Below are 21292 nucleotides of genomic sequence, written 5' to 3' on the forward strand. Positions count from 1 at the left end.
TGAGCCTGGCAGGTTGAGTTTGCAGTGAGCTGAGATTGCACCACTGCACTCCAACCTGGGTAACAGAGCAAGACCCTATCTCAAAAAAAAAAAAAAAAAAAAGGAAAAAAGGAAAGAAAGAAAGAAAAAATAAGAAACAAAGAAAGGCTACACATTTCTGAGCTCTGCCCTAGATCCACTAAATGCAAATCTCTGGGGTTGGTATCCAAAAATCTTTAATTTTAGAATATTGCCCAGGTGATTCAAATGCACAGATGCATTTGGATACCAATGCCCTATTGTTTCGACTATTAAATGAATGATGTATTCATATATAGCATCCTTATTTGCATAGAGAAACTTATATCCATTTCCATGGATGGACTCTGTTAAAACTAACAACAGCAACAAACACAAGTCTATCATCTTTAATCAAAATGTATCAGAAATACAATAGGATGGTAATTGAAGCTAATTTCTTAACCCTTCATGTCAGCCAATCGCTTACATCCCCATCCCTCCTTCTGATTCACCAAAAAGACCTCGGGTCCTTAACTCAATGTTTGCTGTACGTTTTCCTTAGAATGTTTGTGGCATGTGTTCATTTTTCTATAATATTTCAAATGACTGTCTTCCAGAAATGAAAAGTTTGTCCTGATTCACTTCCAGTTTTTAATTCAATATCTGATTTGGTATTCGGTATTTTTCCCAGAATATCCGTGGCACGTGCTTATTGTCATATAGTAGTTCAAATGACTGTCCTCCAGAAATGAAAAACTTTTATCTGTGTGAAGCCAAAGAGGCCTTTGAGATTGGCCTTCTCACCAAGAGAGATGATGAGCCTGTTACTGGAAAACAGGAGCTTCACAGCTTTGTCAAAGCTGCTTTTGGTCTCACCACAGTGCACAGAAGGCTCCATGGGGAGACAGGGACAGTCCATGCAGCAATTCAGCTCTGTAAGGAATCGATGGGGAAGCTGTACAATTTCAGCACTTCCTCCAGAAGTCAGGACAGAGAAGCCCTGTCTCAAGAAATTATGTCTGTGATCGCCCAGGTGAAGGAACATTTACAAGTTCAAAGCTTCTCAAATTTAGATGACAGATCTTATGTTCCAGAGAGTTTCAAGTGCAGGTTGGATAAACTTATCTTGCATGGGCAAGTGGATTTCCAAAAAATCCTTGACACCTATTCACAGCACCATACTTCGGTGTGTGAAGTATTTGAAAGTGATTGTGGAAACAACAAAAATGAACAGAAAGGTGCAAAAACAGGAGTCTGTATCACTGCTCTAAAAACAGAAACAAAAAACATAGATACTGTGAGTACTACTCAAGAAAAGCCACATTGTCAAAGAGACACAGGAATATCTTCCTCTCTAATGGCTAAGAATGTTCAGAGGGAACTCAGAAGGGGAGGAAGGAGAAACTGGACCCATTCTGATGTATTTCGAGTCTCCTTGGATCAAGATGTAGAGACTGAGACTGAGCCATCGGACTACAGCAATGGTGGGGGAGCTGTTTTCAACAAGTCTCTGAGTGGCAGCCAGAGCTCCAGTGCTTGGAGCAACTTATCAGGGTTTAGTTCCTCTGCAAGCTGGGAGGAAGTGAATTATCATGTTGATGACAGGTCAGCCAGAAAAGAGCCTGGCAAAGAACATCTGGTGGACACTCAGTGTTCCACTGCCTTGTCTGAGGAGCTAGAGAATGACAGGGAAGGCAGAGCTGTGCATTCATTGTGTTCAGAGCTTCAGGATCTCTCTCTTCAGGAACCCAAAGATGACAATGCAGAGCCTTCTCAAAATCAGCCGCATGAACAGTTGCCCTTGACACCCTTCCCTCCTCATAATATCCCAGGTACTTTCTTGGCCCCTGGTGCAGGGCTTCTAGAAGGAGCTCCAGAAGGTATCCAGGAAGTCAGAAATATGGCACCCAGAAATACTTCTGCTCACTCCAGACCCTCATATGGTTCTGCTTCTTGGTCTTCTGATTCTGGTAGGCCCAAGAATATGGGCACACATCCTTCAGTCCAAGATGAAGAAGCCTTTGAAATAATTGATGAGTTTCCAGAAACCAACTGTGATGCGAAAGACAGGCAGGAAAAAGAGCAGGCAGAAGAAATCGGTAAAAGAGGCACAGGCCCTACATTTAAAGCTAGTCCCTCCTGGGTTGACCCAGAAGGAGAAACAGCAGAAAGCACTGAAGATGTACCCTTAGACTTTCACAGAGTCATGCACAATTCTCTGGGAAACATTTCCATGCTGCCATATAGCTCCTTCACCCCTAATCGGCCTGTTCAAAATTCTGACTCCAGAAAAAGTGGTGGTTCAGTCGCAGAGCAGGGCATCGACCCTGATGCCTCCACGGTGGATGAGGAGGGGCAACTGCTCGACAGCACGGATGTCCCCTGTACAAATGGGCACGGCTCTCATAGACTGTGCACTCTGAGAGAGCTGCCTGGTCAGAGGGCTGAGACCCCCAATTCCTCTGTAAGCAGTAACATCCTCTTCCCTGTCCTCAGCGAGGACTGCACTACCACAGAGGAAGGAAATGAGCCTGGAAACGTGCCAAATTGCAGCCAGAACTCCAGTTCATCCTCAGCGTGGTGGCTGAAATCACCTGTGTTTTCCAGCGGTTCTTCTGAGGGGGACAGTCCTTGGTCCTATCTGAATTCCAGTGGGAGTTCTTGGGTTTCATTGCCGGGAAAGACAAGGCAAGAGATCCTTGAGGCTCGCACCTTGCAACCTGATGACTTTGAAAAGCTCTTGGCAGGAGTGAGGCATGATTGGCTGTTTCAGAGACTAGAGAATACGGGGATTTTTAAGCCCAGCCAACTCCACCAAGCACATAGTAAGTACAAACTTTTCAGTAGGTCCCCCCTCAGGAAGCAGCTATGTTTGGGCGCTCTGAAGAGCTTGGTATGTAGATCACTTAAAGCTCATGAAAGGAATAGACCCCTGGTATGCTTTGTGAGTTCACAGAGAAATGTATGCTTCAGGGGTCTCCCTCACTCTCTGTGATGGACCTTAATGGTTGTAAAGAGGCTTGCTCAGGCTACCTTGCATACTGGAGGTTTGCTCTAAGGACACACAAGGCAGTGAGGGAGACAGGAAACTCAGAGGACTCCGGCACAACCATCACTAAGGGTTGAAAACAGCTCTGGAGGCCGTCTCATCCACTCAGCATCTATCTTCTTCACTGATTCTCATTACCAACCAGCTGATTTTAACAGGCTGGATGCCATATTATCTGCTCAGCATCTATCTTCTCCTTTGACTCTTTTTACCAACCAACTGATTTTTCTCTATCTATCCCCATTAGAATTCTATGGGGACATGGTTTGACCTAGTTAAATATCATCTTTCTATTGGGCAGGGACTTTTTACACCTGTCTACCTAAGCGGTTTCTTGCCAGCCAATTGGTTGGTCAAGTGCGTCCTTGTCTCGCATTCATGATGCTACAACAAAATGCCATCAACTGGGTAGCATATGAACAACAGAAATTTATTCCTCATAATTCTGGAGCCTGGAAGTCCAGGATGAAGGTACTGCTTTCTGGTTCATTGACAGCGCTTTTTCTCTGTGTCCTCACATAGTGGAAGGGGGAAGGGTTTCTCTGAGGTCTCTATTATGAGGGCACTCATCCCATCTATGAGGAATCTACCCCTCAGGACCTAATCACCTCCCAAAGGCTCCAACACCGGACACCATCACCTTGTGCGTTAGAACTTCAACATGTGAATTTAGGGGGGATAAAACTTCCAGACTACAATACCCCTACTGTTGCAATCAGCAGCTACTTCTTGCTTAAGGAACAGCCCAATGTCACTGCCCAATGCAGGAAGCCTGGGCTGGAGCCACCTAGTAGTCAGTGTCTAACACAGCTTAAAAGTGGTAGACAAGCCGGGAGGAAGACAGAAGGAGATTCTTCTCTTAGCCCAGGAATCACATCAAAATGCCCTCCTACTATATAGAAAAATGATTTGAATGATTAAAAAAAGATTGTGAAGCACATCGTAGAAGAAACAAACTACATGGATTGCTAAGCACTGGTTACTAAATAGTAGTTCTCAACCCTGGCGCCACATGAGAACCTTCTGGGGAGCTTTTAAAAACTTCCAATGCGTCACCCCAGAGATCTCCATCTAATGGGTCTGGAGTGTGGACCCAGGATCATTATTTCTTATGAGCTCTCCGGTGATTCTGCTTAAAGCCACTGTTGAGAGCTTCTGCTTCAAAGTATTCTAATGTTTTGCCTGCCACCTTGAAGTCCGACTAAAATACACATCACATTGTCACCAAAAAAAAGCAAAAATTTCCAGCAATAGGGTTTTCTTACTTACTGTGAGATTCTGCAATTTTGGAATCACATTTCTTACAATGAGGTAACTGCTTTCTTGTTACTTGTTATTGTTTGCTAATTTGTGGATGAAATACATTCGAGGAAGCAAGGCCCAAAATGGCAGAAACAAAACAATGATTCCCTTCCTCTTTTCTTCTCTCAATTCATCACCCGTCCTGTGTGTGGACAGACAACTCACCTTCCATTTCCATCTACCTTCTCTAACTGAGTCACCCAACCCTAGTCACCATCTCACCCAGTCTGTAGGCAACCCCTTCCCAGAACTGTCAGTTTATCTTGCTTTAAGTATTTTTCTCTCCCACATGTCCCATTCATTTATCTATTTTCACAATCTAGACACAGGTCTTTTGTTTACTTCATTTTAATTCCAAACAAAGTGTTATACTCCTTCCTTAGGATTCATGTGGGTCTTTCTCCTCAAAGAGATGCTTTCTTACTTAGCACTGTTCTTCCTTTCTTTAAGGTGGAGACTGCCCCTACTTTTTCCTCTATCTTTTCCTTTTTTCAGTTGAGTTCGCATGTTTTTACAGTAGCTACATTTTCTCAAATAATTTCCAAACTTTCTCAACCTAAAACAATGAAAAGAAAATTAGGGTGCCCTTGAATATATAATGCTAGGATTCCCAGAGCTGCCGGGAGCCTATTAGGTAAAATTATCTAGTTTATTTCTATTCATGTGATCTGCCATCAGTAGTAGCTTCTATTATTTGGGATCCCCAGGTAATAATAGTAAGTTGCAAGCACGTGTCACTTGTCCTAAAATGGCCTCTGGGACTTTCTGATTTTAAAATTCCTTTATTTTCCACTACTTTCATATAGAATCTTCATGCTTATCTTCACCCCTTTTCATCACAAACAAGGGATTTTGTGACTCAAAGGCTATTCCTCATTGTAATTTATAAAGTGTTACCTTTTTATTATTTCTCACTAACTTTTTAATACTGTAGTTGTCATAGAAGAGATGAAAATTAGAGAAAAATGTATAAAACAGTGAAGATTTCAGGTGAGCTGGTGTAAGACCTGTGTCGCATCAGCTTTATTCATGAATTGTAACGTCCTTTTGAAAATAAGATTCATTTTCATCTTTTTTTTTCTAGCTGCTCTTTTGTTAAAATATTCAAAAAAATCTGAATTGTGGACAGCCCAGGAAACTGCTGTCTATTTGGGGGACTACTTGACTGTGAAGAAAAAAGGCAGACAAAGAAATGCTTTTTGGGTTCATCATCTTCATCAAGAAGAAATTCTGGGGAGGTATTACTTAAAAACATTTGTATACTAATGTAAGATGAGCTAACCTTGCCCTTCTGTTAAGTAATCACTCATGAGACTTTGTAGGGGCTGAAAAACTTAGCCAAAATATATTTTCAGATTTCTACACGTCTTTCTTTTCATTATTAATTAATTAACGACAGTTACCATATATTGAGGACCCACGTTATATCAGCTGTTTTGCTGGATGTTTTAGCTACGGGACCTCAAATCCATCAGGGAAACATTATTGGCCATATTGTACTGATAAGAAAAATAAAGTTCCTGGTCACATGGCAGGCCAGAGAGCCTTCAATACTCACTAAAAATGCTGGCAAAAAGGGTAAATTATGAAAAGCACACTTTTAAGTAAACAGGTGAGCCTGAAAAAAGGCAGGAAAATCCTGAGGCCAGAGATGAAGCCTGTTCAGGGATCTAAGTGATTGCTGAACCCTTTATGGATCCTGCACAGGAGTTTGGGGCAGGGGTGGAGTGAGGGTGCAGCCAGTGACAAAAGCTATACGCAGAAGGGAATGAGTTCAGATACCACTCATACACAGCAGGGAATCAGGAATGGCTACATCCCCAGGATAAATGGTATCTTTAAAAACCCTGCCCCAGTGAAGTAAATGCCTGGAAAGTTTTTGATTTGGCCTTAGTTCTTAATAAAATTTTTAAACAAAAACTCACCTGAAAAATTAGTAGCCACAGGTGGTCTTCACTGGGTTTAGGACATAATTTTATATCATTTGTATATTTTAAAAGACCTATAAGCCATGACTTTTCATTTAAAGTTGGCCTTATTATTTGCTCAAATCCAAATAGTGTAAGAAATAAACAGAAATAGAGAAATCAAGTGACTCTGTAAGCAGTGGAAGTACATTTCTTGAAAAGATTATTGATTATTATCATTATTATGGTAAACATGTGCCGGGCCCTGTTTTAAGTGATTTATATGCTAATTCAATTAATCTTTACAAAACCCTCTGAAGGTAGATACTGCTATTATTCTTACTTTACAGATGAGGGAACTGAGTCACAGAGATGTTAAGGAATTGCCCAAAATCACATGTCTAAGCAGTAGGGGCAGGTGCTGAGGCTTAAATTGTGTCTCCCAAAACTCAATATTGAAGTTCTGAGTACTTCAGACTACGATCTTATTTGGAAATAGAGGGATTGCAGATGTAATTGGTGAAGTTAAGATGAAGTCATACTGGAGTAGGGTGGGCCCCTGATCCAATATGACTGATATCCTTATAAAAAGAGGAAATTTGGAGATAGACACAGACACAGAGAGAATGCCACGTGAAGACTGTAGTTATGTTGCCTCATAGTAAAGAACTGCCAGAAGCTGGGAGAGAGCCTGAAACAGATTCTTCCTTAGAGCCTTCAGCAGGATGATGGCCCCGCTGGAACTTTGATCTTAGACCACTATAGGCTTCAGAACTGTGAGAAAATCAATTTCTGTTATTTAAGCCACCCAGTTGGTGGCATGTTGTGACAGCAGCCCTGATACACCAGAGTACACCATAGGAGGACCTGAGATAAGAAATAAGTTGAGGATAAGAGACGTAAAGAATGGAGTCAGAGAGTTCAATGTATTTCTGGTCAGAAGAAAATAACAGAAAGAGAGCAAAAGCAATATTTGAACACATACTTTCTGATAATTTTTCAGAATTGCCAAAATACACTAATCTTGAAATACAGAAATCACAATGAATCATAAGGACGGAAGGGAAAGGAGGAAAGAAGCTGGAAGGAAGCAGGAAGTGAAGAAGGCAGGCAGTCAGACATCCACTTCTAGGTACACAGTAGTCAAACTCCAAGCACTAAGGACAAAGAAACCATTTTAAAATCAGTCAAAGAAAAAAGACGTATTACCTACACAGAAATATTAATTTGACCTACAGCTGGTTTCTTCGTAGCAACAATGGAAGTCAGAGACAATGGAAGTCATATACTTAGTGCAACTCTCTTTTATGGAGGAAGGCAAAATAAAGACATTTGCAGCTTAAAAGAAAAAATGACCATGGCAGTTTACCATGAACAAATCCTTACTGAAGAAAAATGATCCCAGAAAAAAAATGGTACAAGATGAGAGAAGATATGGGCCTCTGTTCTCAGATTGATGATCCCATAACTAGGACTGGAGGTCTTCTGGCAGAATGTTCAGGAAATGCTCCAGTAGCCAGTACTCACAGGGTTCACTCTCTGTGCACACCTCTGGCATCAGTCAATGGAATTCTGAATTAGTTCAAACCCTCTGTAGGTCTTGGGGTCTCTCCATGGCAGAACTGCCTAAAGCACTGATATAGCATCTCTGTTACAACAACTGCTCCTCTGCAGGCTGCCTTCTGAGGCCATACTGCAGCCTCCTCTATCAGATTTCCTTTCTGGTCTTCAGGAGTCTGAATGGCCAAAACCCCAGCCTCCTTAAGTTCCATTATTATATAGGATTCAGAAATTTCTGGAGAGAGTTTACCCTGGTTGAAGTCTATGACTCAAGCAATTCCCCTTGATTTTTGGTGGTCACTCTGGACACATGTGAAATTACTCACAAATTCACACCAGTTTATAGCAAGTATGAACTACAGTAAAGTGCAGCAGTGTTTTGCTTCTTTCCGCATGTAATCATTTACTGCCTTGTATCTTCCCACACCAACTGTCTATTAGCTCTTGAAATATACAAATCATGTCTCACACTTTCTTCGAGTCACTCAAGACTAGCACAGTGTTATGCACATAAGAGGTGTTGATGGATAATAAGTATTTATAGAAATGAAGTGATCATAAAAGGAAGGGATAGAGGAAGGCTTCAGATTGATGAACTGACTATATAAGACCACACTGCAGGGAGTGGAAGATCTTGACTCCAGAATCCATGTGCATTCCAGTATACTTTGCTACCCCCTTGTCTTACCAGAGGTCTGGAGAACTTCTACATTAAGCGACACTTTCCCTTTATAACCAATATCTTTCTGGGTCAGCTAGAATGAGTGAGTTCCATTGTTCAAGTAGCTCTTACAAAATTATTTGAATCTTGAGATAAGTCAAAATAATATTCACTGTCTAAGGCAGAAAAAGAGATCTTTCAAGCATTCTTGCATATGTCTTTGATCTCCTCTCTCTTACTCCATAGTAAGTAAGAGAGCACTTTCGCATTTTGTTGTGTGGATTTTCTTCATTCCTAGGTATGTTGGGAAAGACTATAAGGAGCAGAAGGGGCTCTGGCACCACTTTACTGATGTAGAGCGGCAGATGACCGCACAGCACTATGTGACAGAATTTAACAAGAGACTCTACGAACAAAACATTCCCACGCAGATATTCTACATCCCATCCACAATATTACTGGTAAGATTATCCTGAACACATCATTTGGATCTTCCAAATCACACTTGAATATCAATTAATCTGCGTATCTGGTTCCACATAGTCAGGCTAGCATTTTTAGCAAACTATCCTTGTGTGTTGTCCCTGTACCTTCCAAGAGAGAAAGAACCCTAAAGATTGTATCTAGTACAAACTATCTCCTCAACATGATGCATAAATCCCGTTTTACGCCTGTTGGCCTCACCCCTCGCAACCAAGTGGTTACTAAGTCAAAGCTTACATATCTTCAGCAAGAAAAAATAATTGTTCCCCTATCACTTTCAAATAATCCTAATTGTTAGAAAGTTCTTAGACTTGGCCCAAATCTATCTTTCTCTAACTTCCATCCATGGATTACAGCTCTCCCTCCTGGGACCATGAAGACCAGTCTCTCTTCACTAACATACCCCTTTCAATAGATAAAGGCAAATATTCCCATTGAGTTTTCTCTTCTTTGGATCAAGAATGCCTTGCTACCCTGAATATATTAGATCCTTAGTGCATTCATACTTGCAATAATTTTTTCATTGGCCAGAGACATTTTTAGACCCATTTTTTCCTAATCGTAATAATTATCATCCATTTCATACCTTCTTTATGTCACTCACTGTGCCAGGCAGTTTGCAAACCTTAACTCTAACCTTTGAAACAACTCCACAAAGTAGCATAGAAACACTTAAACTGATATTTCAACCTAGAGTCCCAGAGCATGATCTAACTTCATGTCCTGGTAACCTAGCCTCCAGGACAGGTCACCTCATGGCCTAAATCTTAAGTGAGCAGTTTAGTATGTGAATAATAATAAATTTAAGTTCTATGACATACCACATGCCATGTTAAGCATTTTACGTGAGTTTCCTTGTATAATCCCTTTAACAAACCTAAAAGGTAGTTATAATTATACCACTTTACCCATGATGAAATTGAAGCTCAGAGAAGCAAAGTGGCAGAGCCTAGGTTCAAACCAAGATTTACCCAAGTCCAAAGACAATGGCCTTTACCATTATGCTGTAATGTTTCCCATTGCTATTTTTCAGATTTTAGAGGACAAGACAATAAAGGGATGTATCAGTGTGGAACCTTACATACTGGGAGAATTTGTAAAATTGTCAAATAATACGAAAGTGGTGAAAACAGAATACAAAGCCACAGAATATGGCTTGGCCTATGGCCACTTTTCTTATGAGTTTTCTAATCATAGAGATGTTGTGGTCGATTTACAAGGTATGTGAAACTGAGAATTATTTTTATTTTTGATATTATATATAAAGTGAAGTTTTGTAACTAGCTTCCCTAATTTTAATTTAATAGATTGTTCTCTGTATAGGCTACTATTTGGAGTTAACTTAATTGATCTTACTATATATAGCAAATAATTCCTGAAAGAAAAAAATGCCCAAAACTTCTACAAATGTCTACAGTATCACATAATCAGTGAGAGGGTCTGGTTTATATTCTGTTGGGCTTCGTTCCAGAGCATATCTATAACAGCTTTTTTTGTTTCACTCAAGTAGATTTGAGTGATGTATGTTTCTTATCATTGCATTTTCTTCACATGTCGAAATCTTCTTTCCACTTTTCCTTTTCTCCAGTCCCTTACCCTTATTAAAAGTGTGATGTTGGGTTTCATAATGGGGGTCATTATAGAACAGAAATCTGTATCCTTAAGCTATGTACTTAAATAAGACTACTTTTCAATTCTACCTTAATATTTTAATTTTGTTTTAGTTTGTCTGGTATTTTATTCATTAGAATTTTTATTAGAAAATACCCTATACTTCATGTAAATTATAAGTAAGATTTATTATAATTATTTATAGTTACGGTTCCATGGACATCCCAGGACCTTCCCTATTCCACTCTCAGAGCATTTATCACTCTGATATATATTTAACTTTTGATCTGTTCCCCTTCACAAGAATGTTAGCTCAATGAGTACAAAGATTTTTGACTACCTTGTTCAATCGGTACCACCAGTGCCTAAAATAGTTTTTTATAGAATGTCTGCACTCAATAAATATTTGTTGAATGAACAGATGAGTACATGAATTAATAAGTCACTAAAGAAATTTCTGAATCATGAAAGAAATATTCCATATTATGATATTGATAATTATTCAAAGTGTATTTTATTGCTTTCTAATACCTTGAAAATTGGTGATCTGGGGATGTCATATTTGACAAATATAATTACCCAATATTTAATTATTCTTAAACCAATAACTGGAATATGCAATCCAAATTCTTTACCAGGAATTTACTAACTATAAACCACAGTATGGCCAAGTGTTTGAAGTATCTCTTTAAGTGTGTGTGTGTGTGTGTGTGTGTGTGTGTATTTTTGTAAACATTTGATGGACATTTACAAAGAATTTAATACTCAGGTGTGCTCATTTCTCTTTCAGGTTGGGTAACCGGTAATGGAAAAGGACTCATCTACCTCACAGATCCCCAGATTCACTCTGTTGATCAGAAAGATGTCACTACCAATTTTGGGAAAAGAGGAATTTTTTACTTCTTTAATAACCAGCATGTGGAATGTAATGAAATCTGCCATCGTCTTTCTTTAACTAGACCTTCAATGGAGAAACCATATAAGTCATAGGCTGTATGGATTGGTAATGTGACAGACCTTAGTGATGCTCTCAAATATCTGGTTCTCTCCTTCCAGGCACATAGAATATGGCACAGTCTGGTCCTTTGGGGCTTGGGCAGGGCTGTGACACAGGTTCTGGCCAATGATTTGTGAGAGGAATTGATCAGTATCACTTTAAGTCCTGCATTTAATCAGCAGCACGAGATGCTGCAGAGCCTCTTTCCCTCTGCCACAGTTACCAAGAATGTGTCAGGAGACCGCTGCTTCTGGGCATAAGTCCTGCAAGGAAAGCAACATGGAAAACAGCCCCAACTCACCCATAAGGGATGCAAAGCACTGCTGAGAAAGGCATGTGCTGTTTAAGCCATTGAGATGTTAGAGCTTTTTGTCACTATCTATCAAGACTGATGCTACTGGGGCTTTTCCTATTGATTTGGAAGTTCTTCACATATTAAAAAAATGTGAGCCTTTGTGATACAAATTCAATTTGTTTTTCTCTCTTTTGACATTTGACTTGCATGAAATGTTTATCTGTGCATAATTTTTTATATAGTTGAATTCATCAATCTTTTATTTTATATGGCTTTTTGGTTATGTATAATATTTAGATCTTCCTTATACTCTGAGTTTCTTTCTTTTTAATTCTCCCATATTTCCTTCTAGTATAATTAAATCTGTAAAAAGTAAGATGGAAGAGTGGTACAATTTTCCTTATCCAGTCTGTCCTTGATGGGCATATAGGTAGACTGGATGAAGAAAATGTGGTACATACACACCATGGAACACTATGTGTATTAGTCCACTCTCATACTGCTCTGAAGAAATACCTGAGACTGGGGGGTAATTTAGAAAGGAAAGAGGTTAAAGTAACTCACAGTTCCACATGACTGGGGAGACCTCAGGAAACTTACAATCATGGCAGAAGGCACCTCTTCATAGGGTAGCAGGATGGAGAATGAGTGCCAGCAGGGGAAATGCCAGATACTTATAAAACCATCAGATCTTGTGAGAATTCATTCACAATCATGAGAACAGCATGGGAAAAACTGCCTCAATTACCTCCCACCAGGTCCTTCCCATGACACATGGGAATTATGGGATTACAATTCAAGATGAGATCTGGGTGGGGACACAAAGCCAAACCATATCACCATGTAACCATAAAAAAGAATGAGATCATGTCATTTGCAGGGACATGGATAGAGCTGAAGGCCATTATTTTTAGCAAACTAATGCAAGAACAGAAAACTAAATATCACTTGTTCTCACTTACAGGTGGGAGCTAAGTGATGAGAGCAGGTGGACACATAGAGGGAACAACACACACCAGGGCTTATCAGAGGGTGGAGGGTGGGAGGAGGGAGAGGATCAGGAAAAATAACTAATGCGTACTAGGCTTAATACCTGGGTGATGAAGTAATTCGCACAACAAACCCCCATGACACAAACCTGCACATGTACCGCTGAACTTAAAATAAAAGTAAAAAAGAAAACAACAATATCATTGAATGTTGTGAACTTTATGAATATACCAAAACCATTGGACTAGACACTCAAAGGGTGAATTTTATGGTAGGTAAGTTATATCTCAATAAAGCTTTTTTTTAAAAAAAGAATATTCTTCAAAAAAAAAAAAATGATACATTTTCCTGGCTACCACAGTCCATCCCTTTCCCGACACAGATCTACTTCTTCACACAGGTTTAGGAAAGAGCTCCTCCGTGATCTTACTGAAAGAAACAAAAGGGCGACCAGTGAGATAAAACAATTCTTTTCTGCAATTACTCTTGGGGGCTGCAACTGATGCTCACTCTCCCTGTCCTCCACTGTTCATTCTAAGTTTCCCTCAGCCTTAACTATTAGCTCAGGAGGTCTGGGCGGCTTACCTGGTTGGTGAGACTCAAACTTGCATACATGATCTTCATGTATCAAGTCTGAACACTTGATAGTTTATACTCTTCTCAATTTGAGGTTGCTGCACATGTCTCTTCACAGTTGCAACTGAGGCAAGGAAGACCCATTCCAGTCTCCTGCTGTGGGGATCATAGTTGATTGACACTCCCAGCTTCCACTCCTTTGAAACCATCACTGTGTTTATGCTGAAACCATGTTGCCCTCAATGTGCTGTCAGCCAGTGACTAAGCATGACAAGGACACTAGTCTCAGAATATTTCTAACTGCTGACTGTGACTGTGGAACAAAGTCTTGCCACTGGCCTAACCAAAACTTTCTTAAGGCCGGGCGTGGTGGCTCAGGCCTGTAATCCCAGCACTTTGGGAGGCCGAGGCAGGTGGATCACGTGAGGTCAAGAGTTCAAGACCAGCTTGGCCAACATGGTGAAACCCCACCTCTACTAAAAATACAAAAAAAAAAAAAAAAAATGCTGGTCATGGCTAATTTTCCAGGAGGCAGAGCTTGCAGTGAGCTGAGATCGCATCACTACACTCCAGCCTGGGTGACAGAGCAAGACTCCATCTCAAAAAACAAAAACAAACAAAAAACCCTTTGCTCTCTCCTTTTATAGGTGTCAGGACCACAGCATGGTCCCCTGCCTACTCTTGTTCCCTCCAACTGATCCTTTACAGTCATTTCTCCCAATAAAGGTCTTTCATGTTTAATCCTTTCCTGGTATCTGCTTCTTGGAAAACCAAAGTTAACACATGCTTATTAAGGAAATGAAAAAAAATGTAATCTATTCTACTAACAAAGTAAAGGGAGAAAATCATGTAATTTCACAAGATGCAGAAAATTATTTCATAAAATTCAAAATCAACTCATGGTAAAAGAAAAAAACAAGCTCTTTGAAAACTAGAAATAAAGAAAAGTTTTCTAAATCTGACAAAGGTTTTTTCTTTTAAACTTAAATCAGCAATACCATAATTAATAGTGAAGCAATTAAAACTTTTAAGTTGAGAAAAGGAACAAGACAAATTTGCCTACTATCCCAATTCTATTCAATGTCATAGAAGTCCAACTAATAAACATAGAAAGACTAAAACTAGAAAATCATGATTTTGCATCCATTAATGAAATAATGGATCTGGGCAGAAAGCATTGATGGCTGCTAAAACTATTAGGGGAAAATTAGATGGGGAACTTTATAACGGAAGAATCAGGCTGATGCTACTCACACTTCAATCAATCTGATCACTAAAAGTGGGATAAGAAATCAGTGATAAAATGACATTTTTTAGTCAATTGGGGATTTTGAATATGGACTGAGTGTTAGACAAAACGATGAAGTGATATCTTAAGAACATTCAACCAAAAGAAAAATTTGGAAAAAGATATGAAAGCAGCTTGACTCTTTGGGGTTAATGTTGAAGGGGGATGGTTACATAGCAATTCATTGTACCAGTGTTTCTACTTTTCTATATATTTTTAAATCTCCAAAAACAAAAATTCTTAAATGTAATGTCATAGAAAGGAAGAAATACCAAGAAAAGTTTGAAGAATCAATAGATAAAGAAGATGAAAACCAAGATTGGTATCAAACAAACTAATCAGGAAAGAATATAAGGAGGAGCATTCAGCAGTGTGAAATCCAGCAGAAAAAAATCAAGAAAAAAAAAACAATTTTGGGGGTGAAAGACAGAACAGTGAAAAAAGATTGCTGACAGCAAAAAGAGGCTGTTAATTGACAGAGTGACCTTTGAGATGTTGTAGAAGGGGGTCAACAAACTATGATCCATGAGGTCAAAGCTGCTGACATCTGTTTTTGTAAATAAAATTTTATTGGAACATAGTCACTTATTCAATTATGTTCTATCTACAGCTGCTTTTGTGTTACAATAGCAGAACTGAGTAACACTGTGACATAGACAGGATTTTGCAAAGTTAAAAATATTTACTATATGTACCTTTACAGAAAAAGTTTGTGAATCCCTGTTTGTGGAAGACGAAATTGGGAATAAAGTTCAGGATATTTACATTTAGAAAGAAATATGATTATTTCTACCGACACAGAAGAAAAGGAAGAGCAACAATGGGTGAAAAAACTGGAAATTGGAGGTGATAAAGAAGTAAATTGATGGAAAGCACCTCAGAGCCCACTTTTCTTTGTTAAGTCAAAAAGCTAGGATATCTGCTAAGTGAGATGGCATTGGCATAACTAGGAATTTTAGAGAAATAAAGATTTTGTAGCAATGCATATCTCTGAGTTATAAAAAGCAGAAATAGTACTATTGAGAGGAATTTGCAAGAAATTACATTTTTTAAATATCTTTAAATTTTTATTTATGTCATCACCCATATACCCAACACCCGATTGAAGAAATTAAATGTAATACTGTTTTTGAAGCCTCCATCTCTGATCTCTACTTCCTCCTCTATCCAAGAGAAAATTACTGTCCAGAAATTGTTGGTTATCATTCCCCTTACTATTGTTGCATATTCACTTTTATTTAATGTTGTTATACATTTATATATTGCATAAAAGTAACAATAAATATCCAGTATTCTTTTAAAATGTTCAAAGCTTTGTATAAACATTTTTAAAGGCCAGATTAGTTTTTAAAAAGTCAAATTGATTTTCTAGAAAATGAAAAATACAGTAATTGACTATATAACTTACTAGAAAGGTTAAACAGCAGATTAGACATAGTTCAAGAAAGAACTATTAAAATGGAAAGAGAGATGAAGGAATTAGCTAAAATGCAGCAGAAAGATAAAAGGACAGAAAATACAAATAAGTGATTAAGAGACGAAGAGAAAAGAAGGTCCAACATCATCTAGTGGGGGTTTTAGAGGGAGAAAGAGTACAAAGAAGATGGAATCCTCTGAGTCAAGCAAAGTATGAATCAAGCAGGGAATGATCAACTATGTCAGATGCCGCTGACAGATAAGTCAGATGAAAACTGTGAACTAAATTTTTGAATTTAGCAATGTGGAGTTCACTGGTGACCTTAATATTAGCAGATATAGCTGAGTGCTGCAGCTGAAAGCCTGAATAGAAAAGAGTATTAGTTTTCTATTGCTGCATCTCTCAAACTTAGCAGCTTCAACCAACATACATTTTATTATCTCACAGTTTCTGTGCGTCAGGAGTCCGGGCACAGCTTAGCTGATCCTCAGCTCAGAGTCTCACAGGCTGCAATCAAGGTGTTGGTTAAACTATGTTCTCATCTGGAGGCTTGACAAGAGAAGACTAAACTTTCAAGTTCATCAGGTTGTTGGAGAGTTCATCTAAATAGAAAAAATATATGTAGAGAGAGTATATTGAAATACTGATAGTGTTTTTCCCTAGTAAACTTATTACAGTGGATTTCATTTTCTTCTTTATCATTTGTTTCCAAAATTTTCTGCAATAAGCTTGTATTACTTATCTCAAAAAATAATATTTAACAAGAAATTCAAATGATTCTCTTTTCCAATAAACGTCCACATTATTAGATGAGCATGTACAGCTTTCTTCCTTAGCCCATCAATACTCCTAGTCTTGCAATTTACACTCTAGAAACACTGAACTACTTATGGTTTCAGTTTAGAGTTCATCCTGCCACCTCCCACACCACAATACGATGCTTTGTCACTTATTAACTGTTTTCATGCTGTTTTTATACCTACCAGAACAATCACACCCCATGTCTTCTCATCCTTGAAGACTCACCTCATCCAACACCTCCTTCAAGAAATCTTCTCTGACATCCTTTATTCCCTTTCCCTCCCCACCACAACCCAGGTAAGGTACTCCTCTTTTGATGTCTTAAAATAACTGCAACTCTCATTTCACAATTATTATAGAAGCTAATACACAATTATATCACATTATCTACTGTAGTTCAATTATAATTATCTTGTGTATTATTTATCTATTGCTGCATGACAAATTAACCCCAAAACAGAGAGGATTAAAACAACATTTATTAATTCTTACAGTTTCTATAGATCAGAAAGGGTGGGGAGGAGTGGCTTCACTGGGTAGTTCTGATTCGGTCTCTCTTAAGCTGGCAATCAGGATGTCAGCTGCAGCTCCAGTCCTCTGAAGGCTTCCCCAGGACTGGGGAATCTGCTCCCAAGCTCTCTCATATAGCTTTTGGCAAGGAGACCTCTTCCTTGCTGGCTGTGGGTCTGAGGCTCACCATGTGGGCCTGTCCATAGAACAACATGGCAGCGGGAAAAATTGAAGGGAGAGAGAGGCGGAAGCCACAGTGTCTTTTATAACCTAATCTTGCCTCCGAAGTAACATATCATCACATTTGTACTCTTTTGGTCACTGGTCACACAGACCAACCCTTGTACAATGTGGGAGGGGACCAAAAGGGCATGGATACCAGCAGGTGGGGATCACCGAGGGCACCTTGGAGATGGCTCTATCTCACCAGCCTGAATGAACTAGGCCTTGTGCCTCTTGGTACTCCCTAGCCGTGGCTTATTATAGTTCTGCATAATAATATGAAATACCAATAAGAATTATTTGCATCTTAGATGATCAGTAAGTGCTGATTAGCTTACTAACTCCTGCTACATAGGATGAGAGGCAATAAGAAAAGAACATCTGAGCTCTCCAGGCTTCAGAAAACCATTCTACAACAATGTAGAGTGTGGGCAGATGAGTGGATGGATGGAAGGATGAAAAGTTGGAAAGAAAAAGAAATAGCATTTTCTCAGTCCTTCCTCTAACTTATCAAGAAACTTATTTTGCTTCCTTGTGTTTAAACTTTTCTGATTTTTCTCCCTACATTCTTTAATATTTGTCTCATAGCAAACAAGATATTGAAAAATTTTCAAGTAATTCTTAGGAAAACTTCAGTATTTTTCTAAGTTGAACTAAGAAATTGACTTTTATTTTAATCTTTTGCTTGTGGAGTGAGTTGAGTTTCGAAATAACAATATTTAAAAAGCAAAGTTTGAGGAGTTGATTTCAACTTAAGGAGAGACAATCTTTGTTTCTTCAGATATCAGAAATGTCAGGCTTTTGTTACTGTCTTTTAGCAGTGCTATTATTTTGAAGATGATATTTGTTCTGTGTAGTTTGAATATACAGATATCCTCTGCCTGAACAGTTCAGTAGAAACTAGGTGTAAAGTACAAGAAGCAAGCAAGAGAGGGTGAGAGAAAAAAAAATAAATCTCTTTATTATGGTGCATAAACCTTCAGTGTGAGGGAGCTTTGCAGCTGCACAAGGAGAAAAATGCATTCAAAAATATAATGCAAGTGTGAATAATCCTTTCTCGAATGCTGCTTGCAAACTGCTCCAGCTTTGTCAGGTGAACTTGAACCGGGCCATCAGATTTGCCCCCATTCCCATTGCACACTCTGTCTATCACCCCAGGGCATTCACCATCTTGACTGTTGTTTAAAGAGAACAAGCAATCCATCATTGAGCCAGGGAGTCACTTTCTCATAGAAAAGTAAAATCAGCATGTGACAGTACTCAGCCCTAGTGTTTTGCAGATTAAAATGATACATGGCGACTCACGTGTTACTAGGAGGATTAAGTCGGTTATCTTGTTCCATTGCCCAGACAAAAGAATTCCCCTCAAGCAGTAAGTGGGAGCTTTACAGAAGCTAAAATCATTGGGCTCAACTATACAGTGGTAAGACAGAGAATTTAACAAGAGAACAGAAAAAAAAAATGTTATTTTACATCTGAGCACATTTTTTTCCCCTGCAGGAGATAGTACAAAGAAGAATCCATCCCAAAAGGGGAGCTGTAAAATCTTTGTACAAGTCTCTGCTGTTTGAGATGCCAATTTTATTACTAGAGATGGACACACAATTTATTGTCTGACTGTCTCTACAATTGATTTAAATATGGTGAAATAAATGAGCAGCCGTTGGCCCTAGGGCTGTTAGCTTCAGAAGAGTAGGTTACAAATCCTGCAGCTACAGTATCAAGTTATTAACACTGTTATTCCATTGTGTGGTCTACATAGTAATAAAATTTTAAATGAATCTCATATAGAAATGAGCTCACAACGAAAGGCTAGGAGACAGCCTTTAATTTACGATGCTGAGGCACATATTTATCATATTACAGAAAATATTTTTATATAATTGAATCTGTAACTGTGTTATATTCATTTTCAAAAGTAATGTTCAAAAAGAAAAAGATAAGTATAAATATCAAAGTATTTAATTTTAGATTAAATAAATGCATAAAGTTTTGCCATTCAGACCTTACACTGGAAATGGCACAGGTTAAAGAGAACGAATTGTTTCTGAGTTGGTTTTTTTGTTGTTGTTTGTTTGTTTTTTAGGTTCCCATGCATTTCAGGCAACACTGTTGTTAGAAAATTCTTCACTATTTATTTTTCACTCATACTTTGCCACACCAAGTTCTTTCTTAAAGTACAAACCATTTTTCTAGCCAAAAGGATTTCAAATCAAAGAATGCCCTATCTCTTTACTTTTAACTGAATTTTCAAACTTTACATATCTTAATCAGCTGTACATTCTCCAAGTATGCTGTAAAAATCAGAGACAGCACTGGGGTATCTGTTTTCTCTGCTAAGGACAGACACCAGATTTAACCTTCTTTTTCTACACAAATCACAAAAAGGAGAGAGACTGCTGAAACACTTTTGTTAAACATTTGACATGGTCTCTCCCAATAACAGAAGGACCCACAGCGACTGGCTTTGAAGGGCTATGTTCCCAACATGATTTCAATAGGGAACATTCTCTCTGGACCGAGCACCTGGATCATGGGCAATGTTCCCTCGCGCAGGACAGCAGTCACTGAGCCACCTGCATCAGAGAGGACAGGAGATGAGGGACAGGAGCCTCTGGCCAGCTGTATCCTTCTCCAGCCTCTGGGGCACACTCGTGCAGAGGAGCCAGACCAGGCCAGGCCAGGCCAGCGCACAAGCATTCTCTGAGTGGCTGGCCTCTTTGCCCCACTATACACAAGTTGGCAGGATCCTTCCATGAGTATAAATAAAGATTAAGAGCAATGGACCCCAGAAGTCTTTGAAATATGCCATGTGCCAAGACTCAAAACTATAAATTGTTCTGCCAGAGGCACCTGAAAATGTCTAAGTCCTAGGATGTTGAGCCAAGTATTAAGGAAGATGATCTGAGATGGAGCTGGATATTAGAGAGGGCTCCACCATTCAGCATGATCTTGATAACCTGCCACAGAATCGACCTAATGTCGTCCCCTCCTGCCTTGTTTCCTCCCTCCATCCCTGTGGCACAGTCTGCACTGTCTAAGCTGACCTGGAACACACACTCAACAAAAAGCTATCCCTAAGCATCTTTAGACAACCTGTAACAGGAATTAAACTTGGCATCTCTAAAACTCTGCATTGCCAAGTATCAGCTTTTATTACACTCAGCTCTTGATTATGAGAGGGGAGTGGGGAAATGCAAAGAATCACAAGTAAGACTGTTGTTTAAGATGCATCCTACTTAGGCCAATAACAAATTTTTGTTGCTAGTTAGTGGCTATGTAGTAGCTGATGATTGGGAAACAGACAGCTCCAAATTGTGCCAGATGCCGAGAGAAGGCCAAACTTTGTCATCAATAACTTAAAAATTAGATTGAGGTACAGCTCCAGATGCATTAAGCGCATTGGTCCTTTGGCATTTGTCAACTGCTTTACCTCCTTGTGCTAAAAATGCCATGCGTAGAACATCCACAACAACAGTGCAGCTCAAATGCTAAAAAGATGACTAAAAAATATACTTTAGGAAAGTTAATGTTTTATAACAATCATTCCAGTTATCAATAAAATATTGTTTTCAGGAAGCATTTTATAAGTTGGCACAACTGACCCATGGAATGGCCAGGAG

At 39.0% G+C, this 21292-nt stretch overlaps 1 protein-coding gene across 31 annotated transcripts in view; it reads left to right on the forward strand.

Moving 5' to 3' along the window:
• Nucleotides 1–12035, forward strand: part of ALPK1 (alpha kinase 1) — a 136763-nt gene extending 124728 nt beyond the window's left edge. For all 31 annotated transcript variants that reach the window (XM_078002145.1, XM_078002156.1, XM_028848675.2 and 28 more), the window contains 5 exons: nt 692–2825; nt 5436–5589; nt 8778–8940; nt 9996–10182; nt 11364–12035. In XM_078002145.1, coding sequence (XP_077858271.1) covers nt 692–2825; nt 5436–5589; nt 8778–8940; nt 9996–10182; nt 11364–11563 — 2838 coding nt within the window. In that variant the 3' untranslated portion in view covers nt 11564–12035. The remainder of the gene's footprint in view (nt 1–691; nt 2826–5435; nt 5590–8777; nt 8941–9995; nt 10183–11363) is intronic.
• The last annotated feature ends 9257 nt before the right edge of the window (nt 12036–21292 follow it).

The sequence above is a fragment of the Macaca mulatta genome, chromosome 5 (assembly GCF_049350105.2).
Source record: "Macaca mulatta isolate MMU2019108-1 chromosome 5, T2T-MMU8v2.0, whole genome shotgun sequence".
NCBI lineage: Eukaryota > Metazoa > Chordata > Mammalia > Primates > Cercopithecidae > Macaca > Macaca mulatta.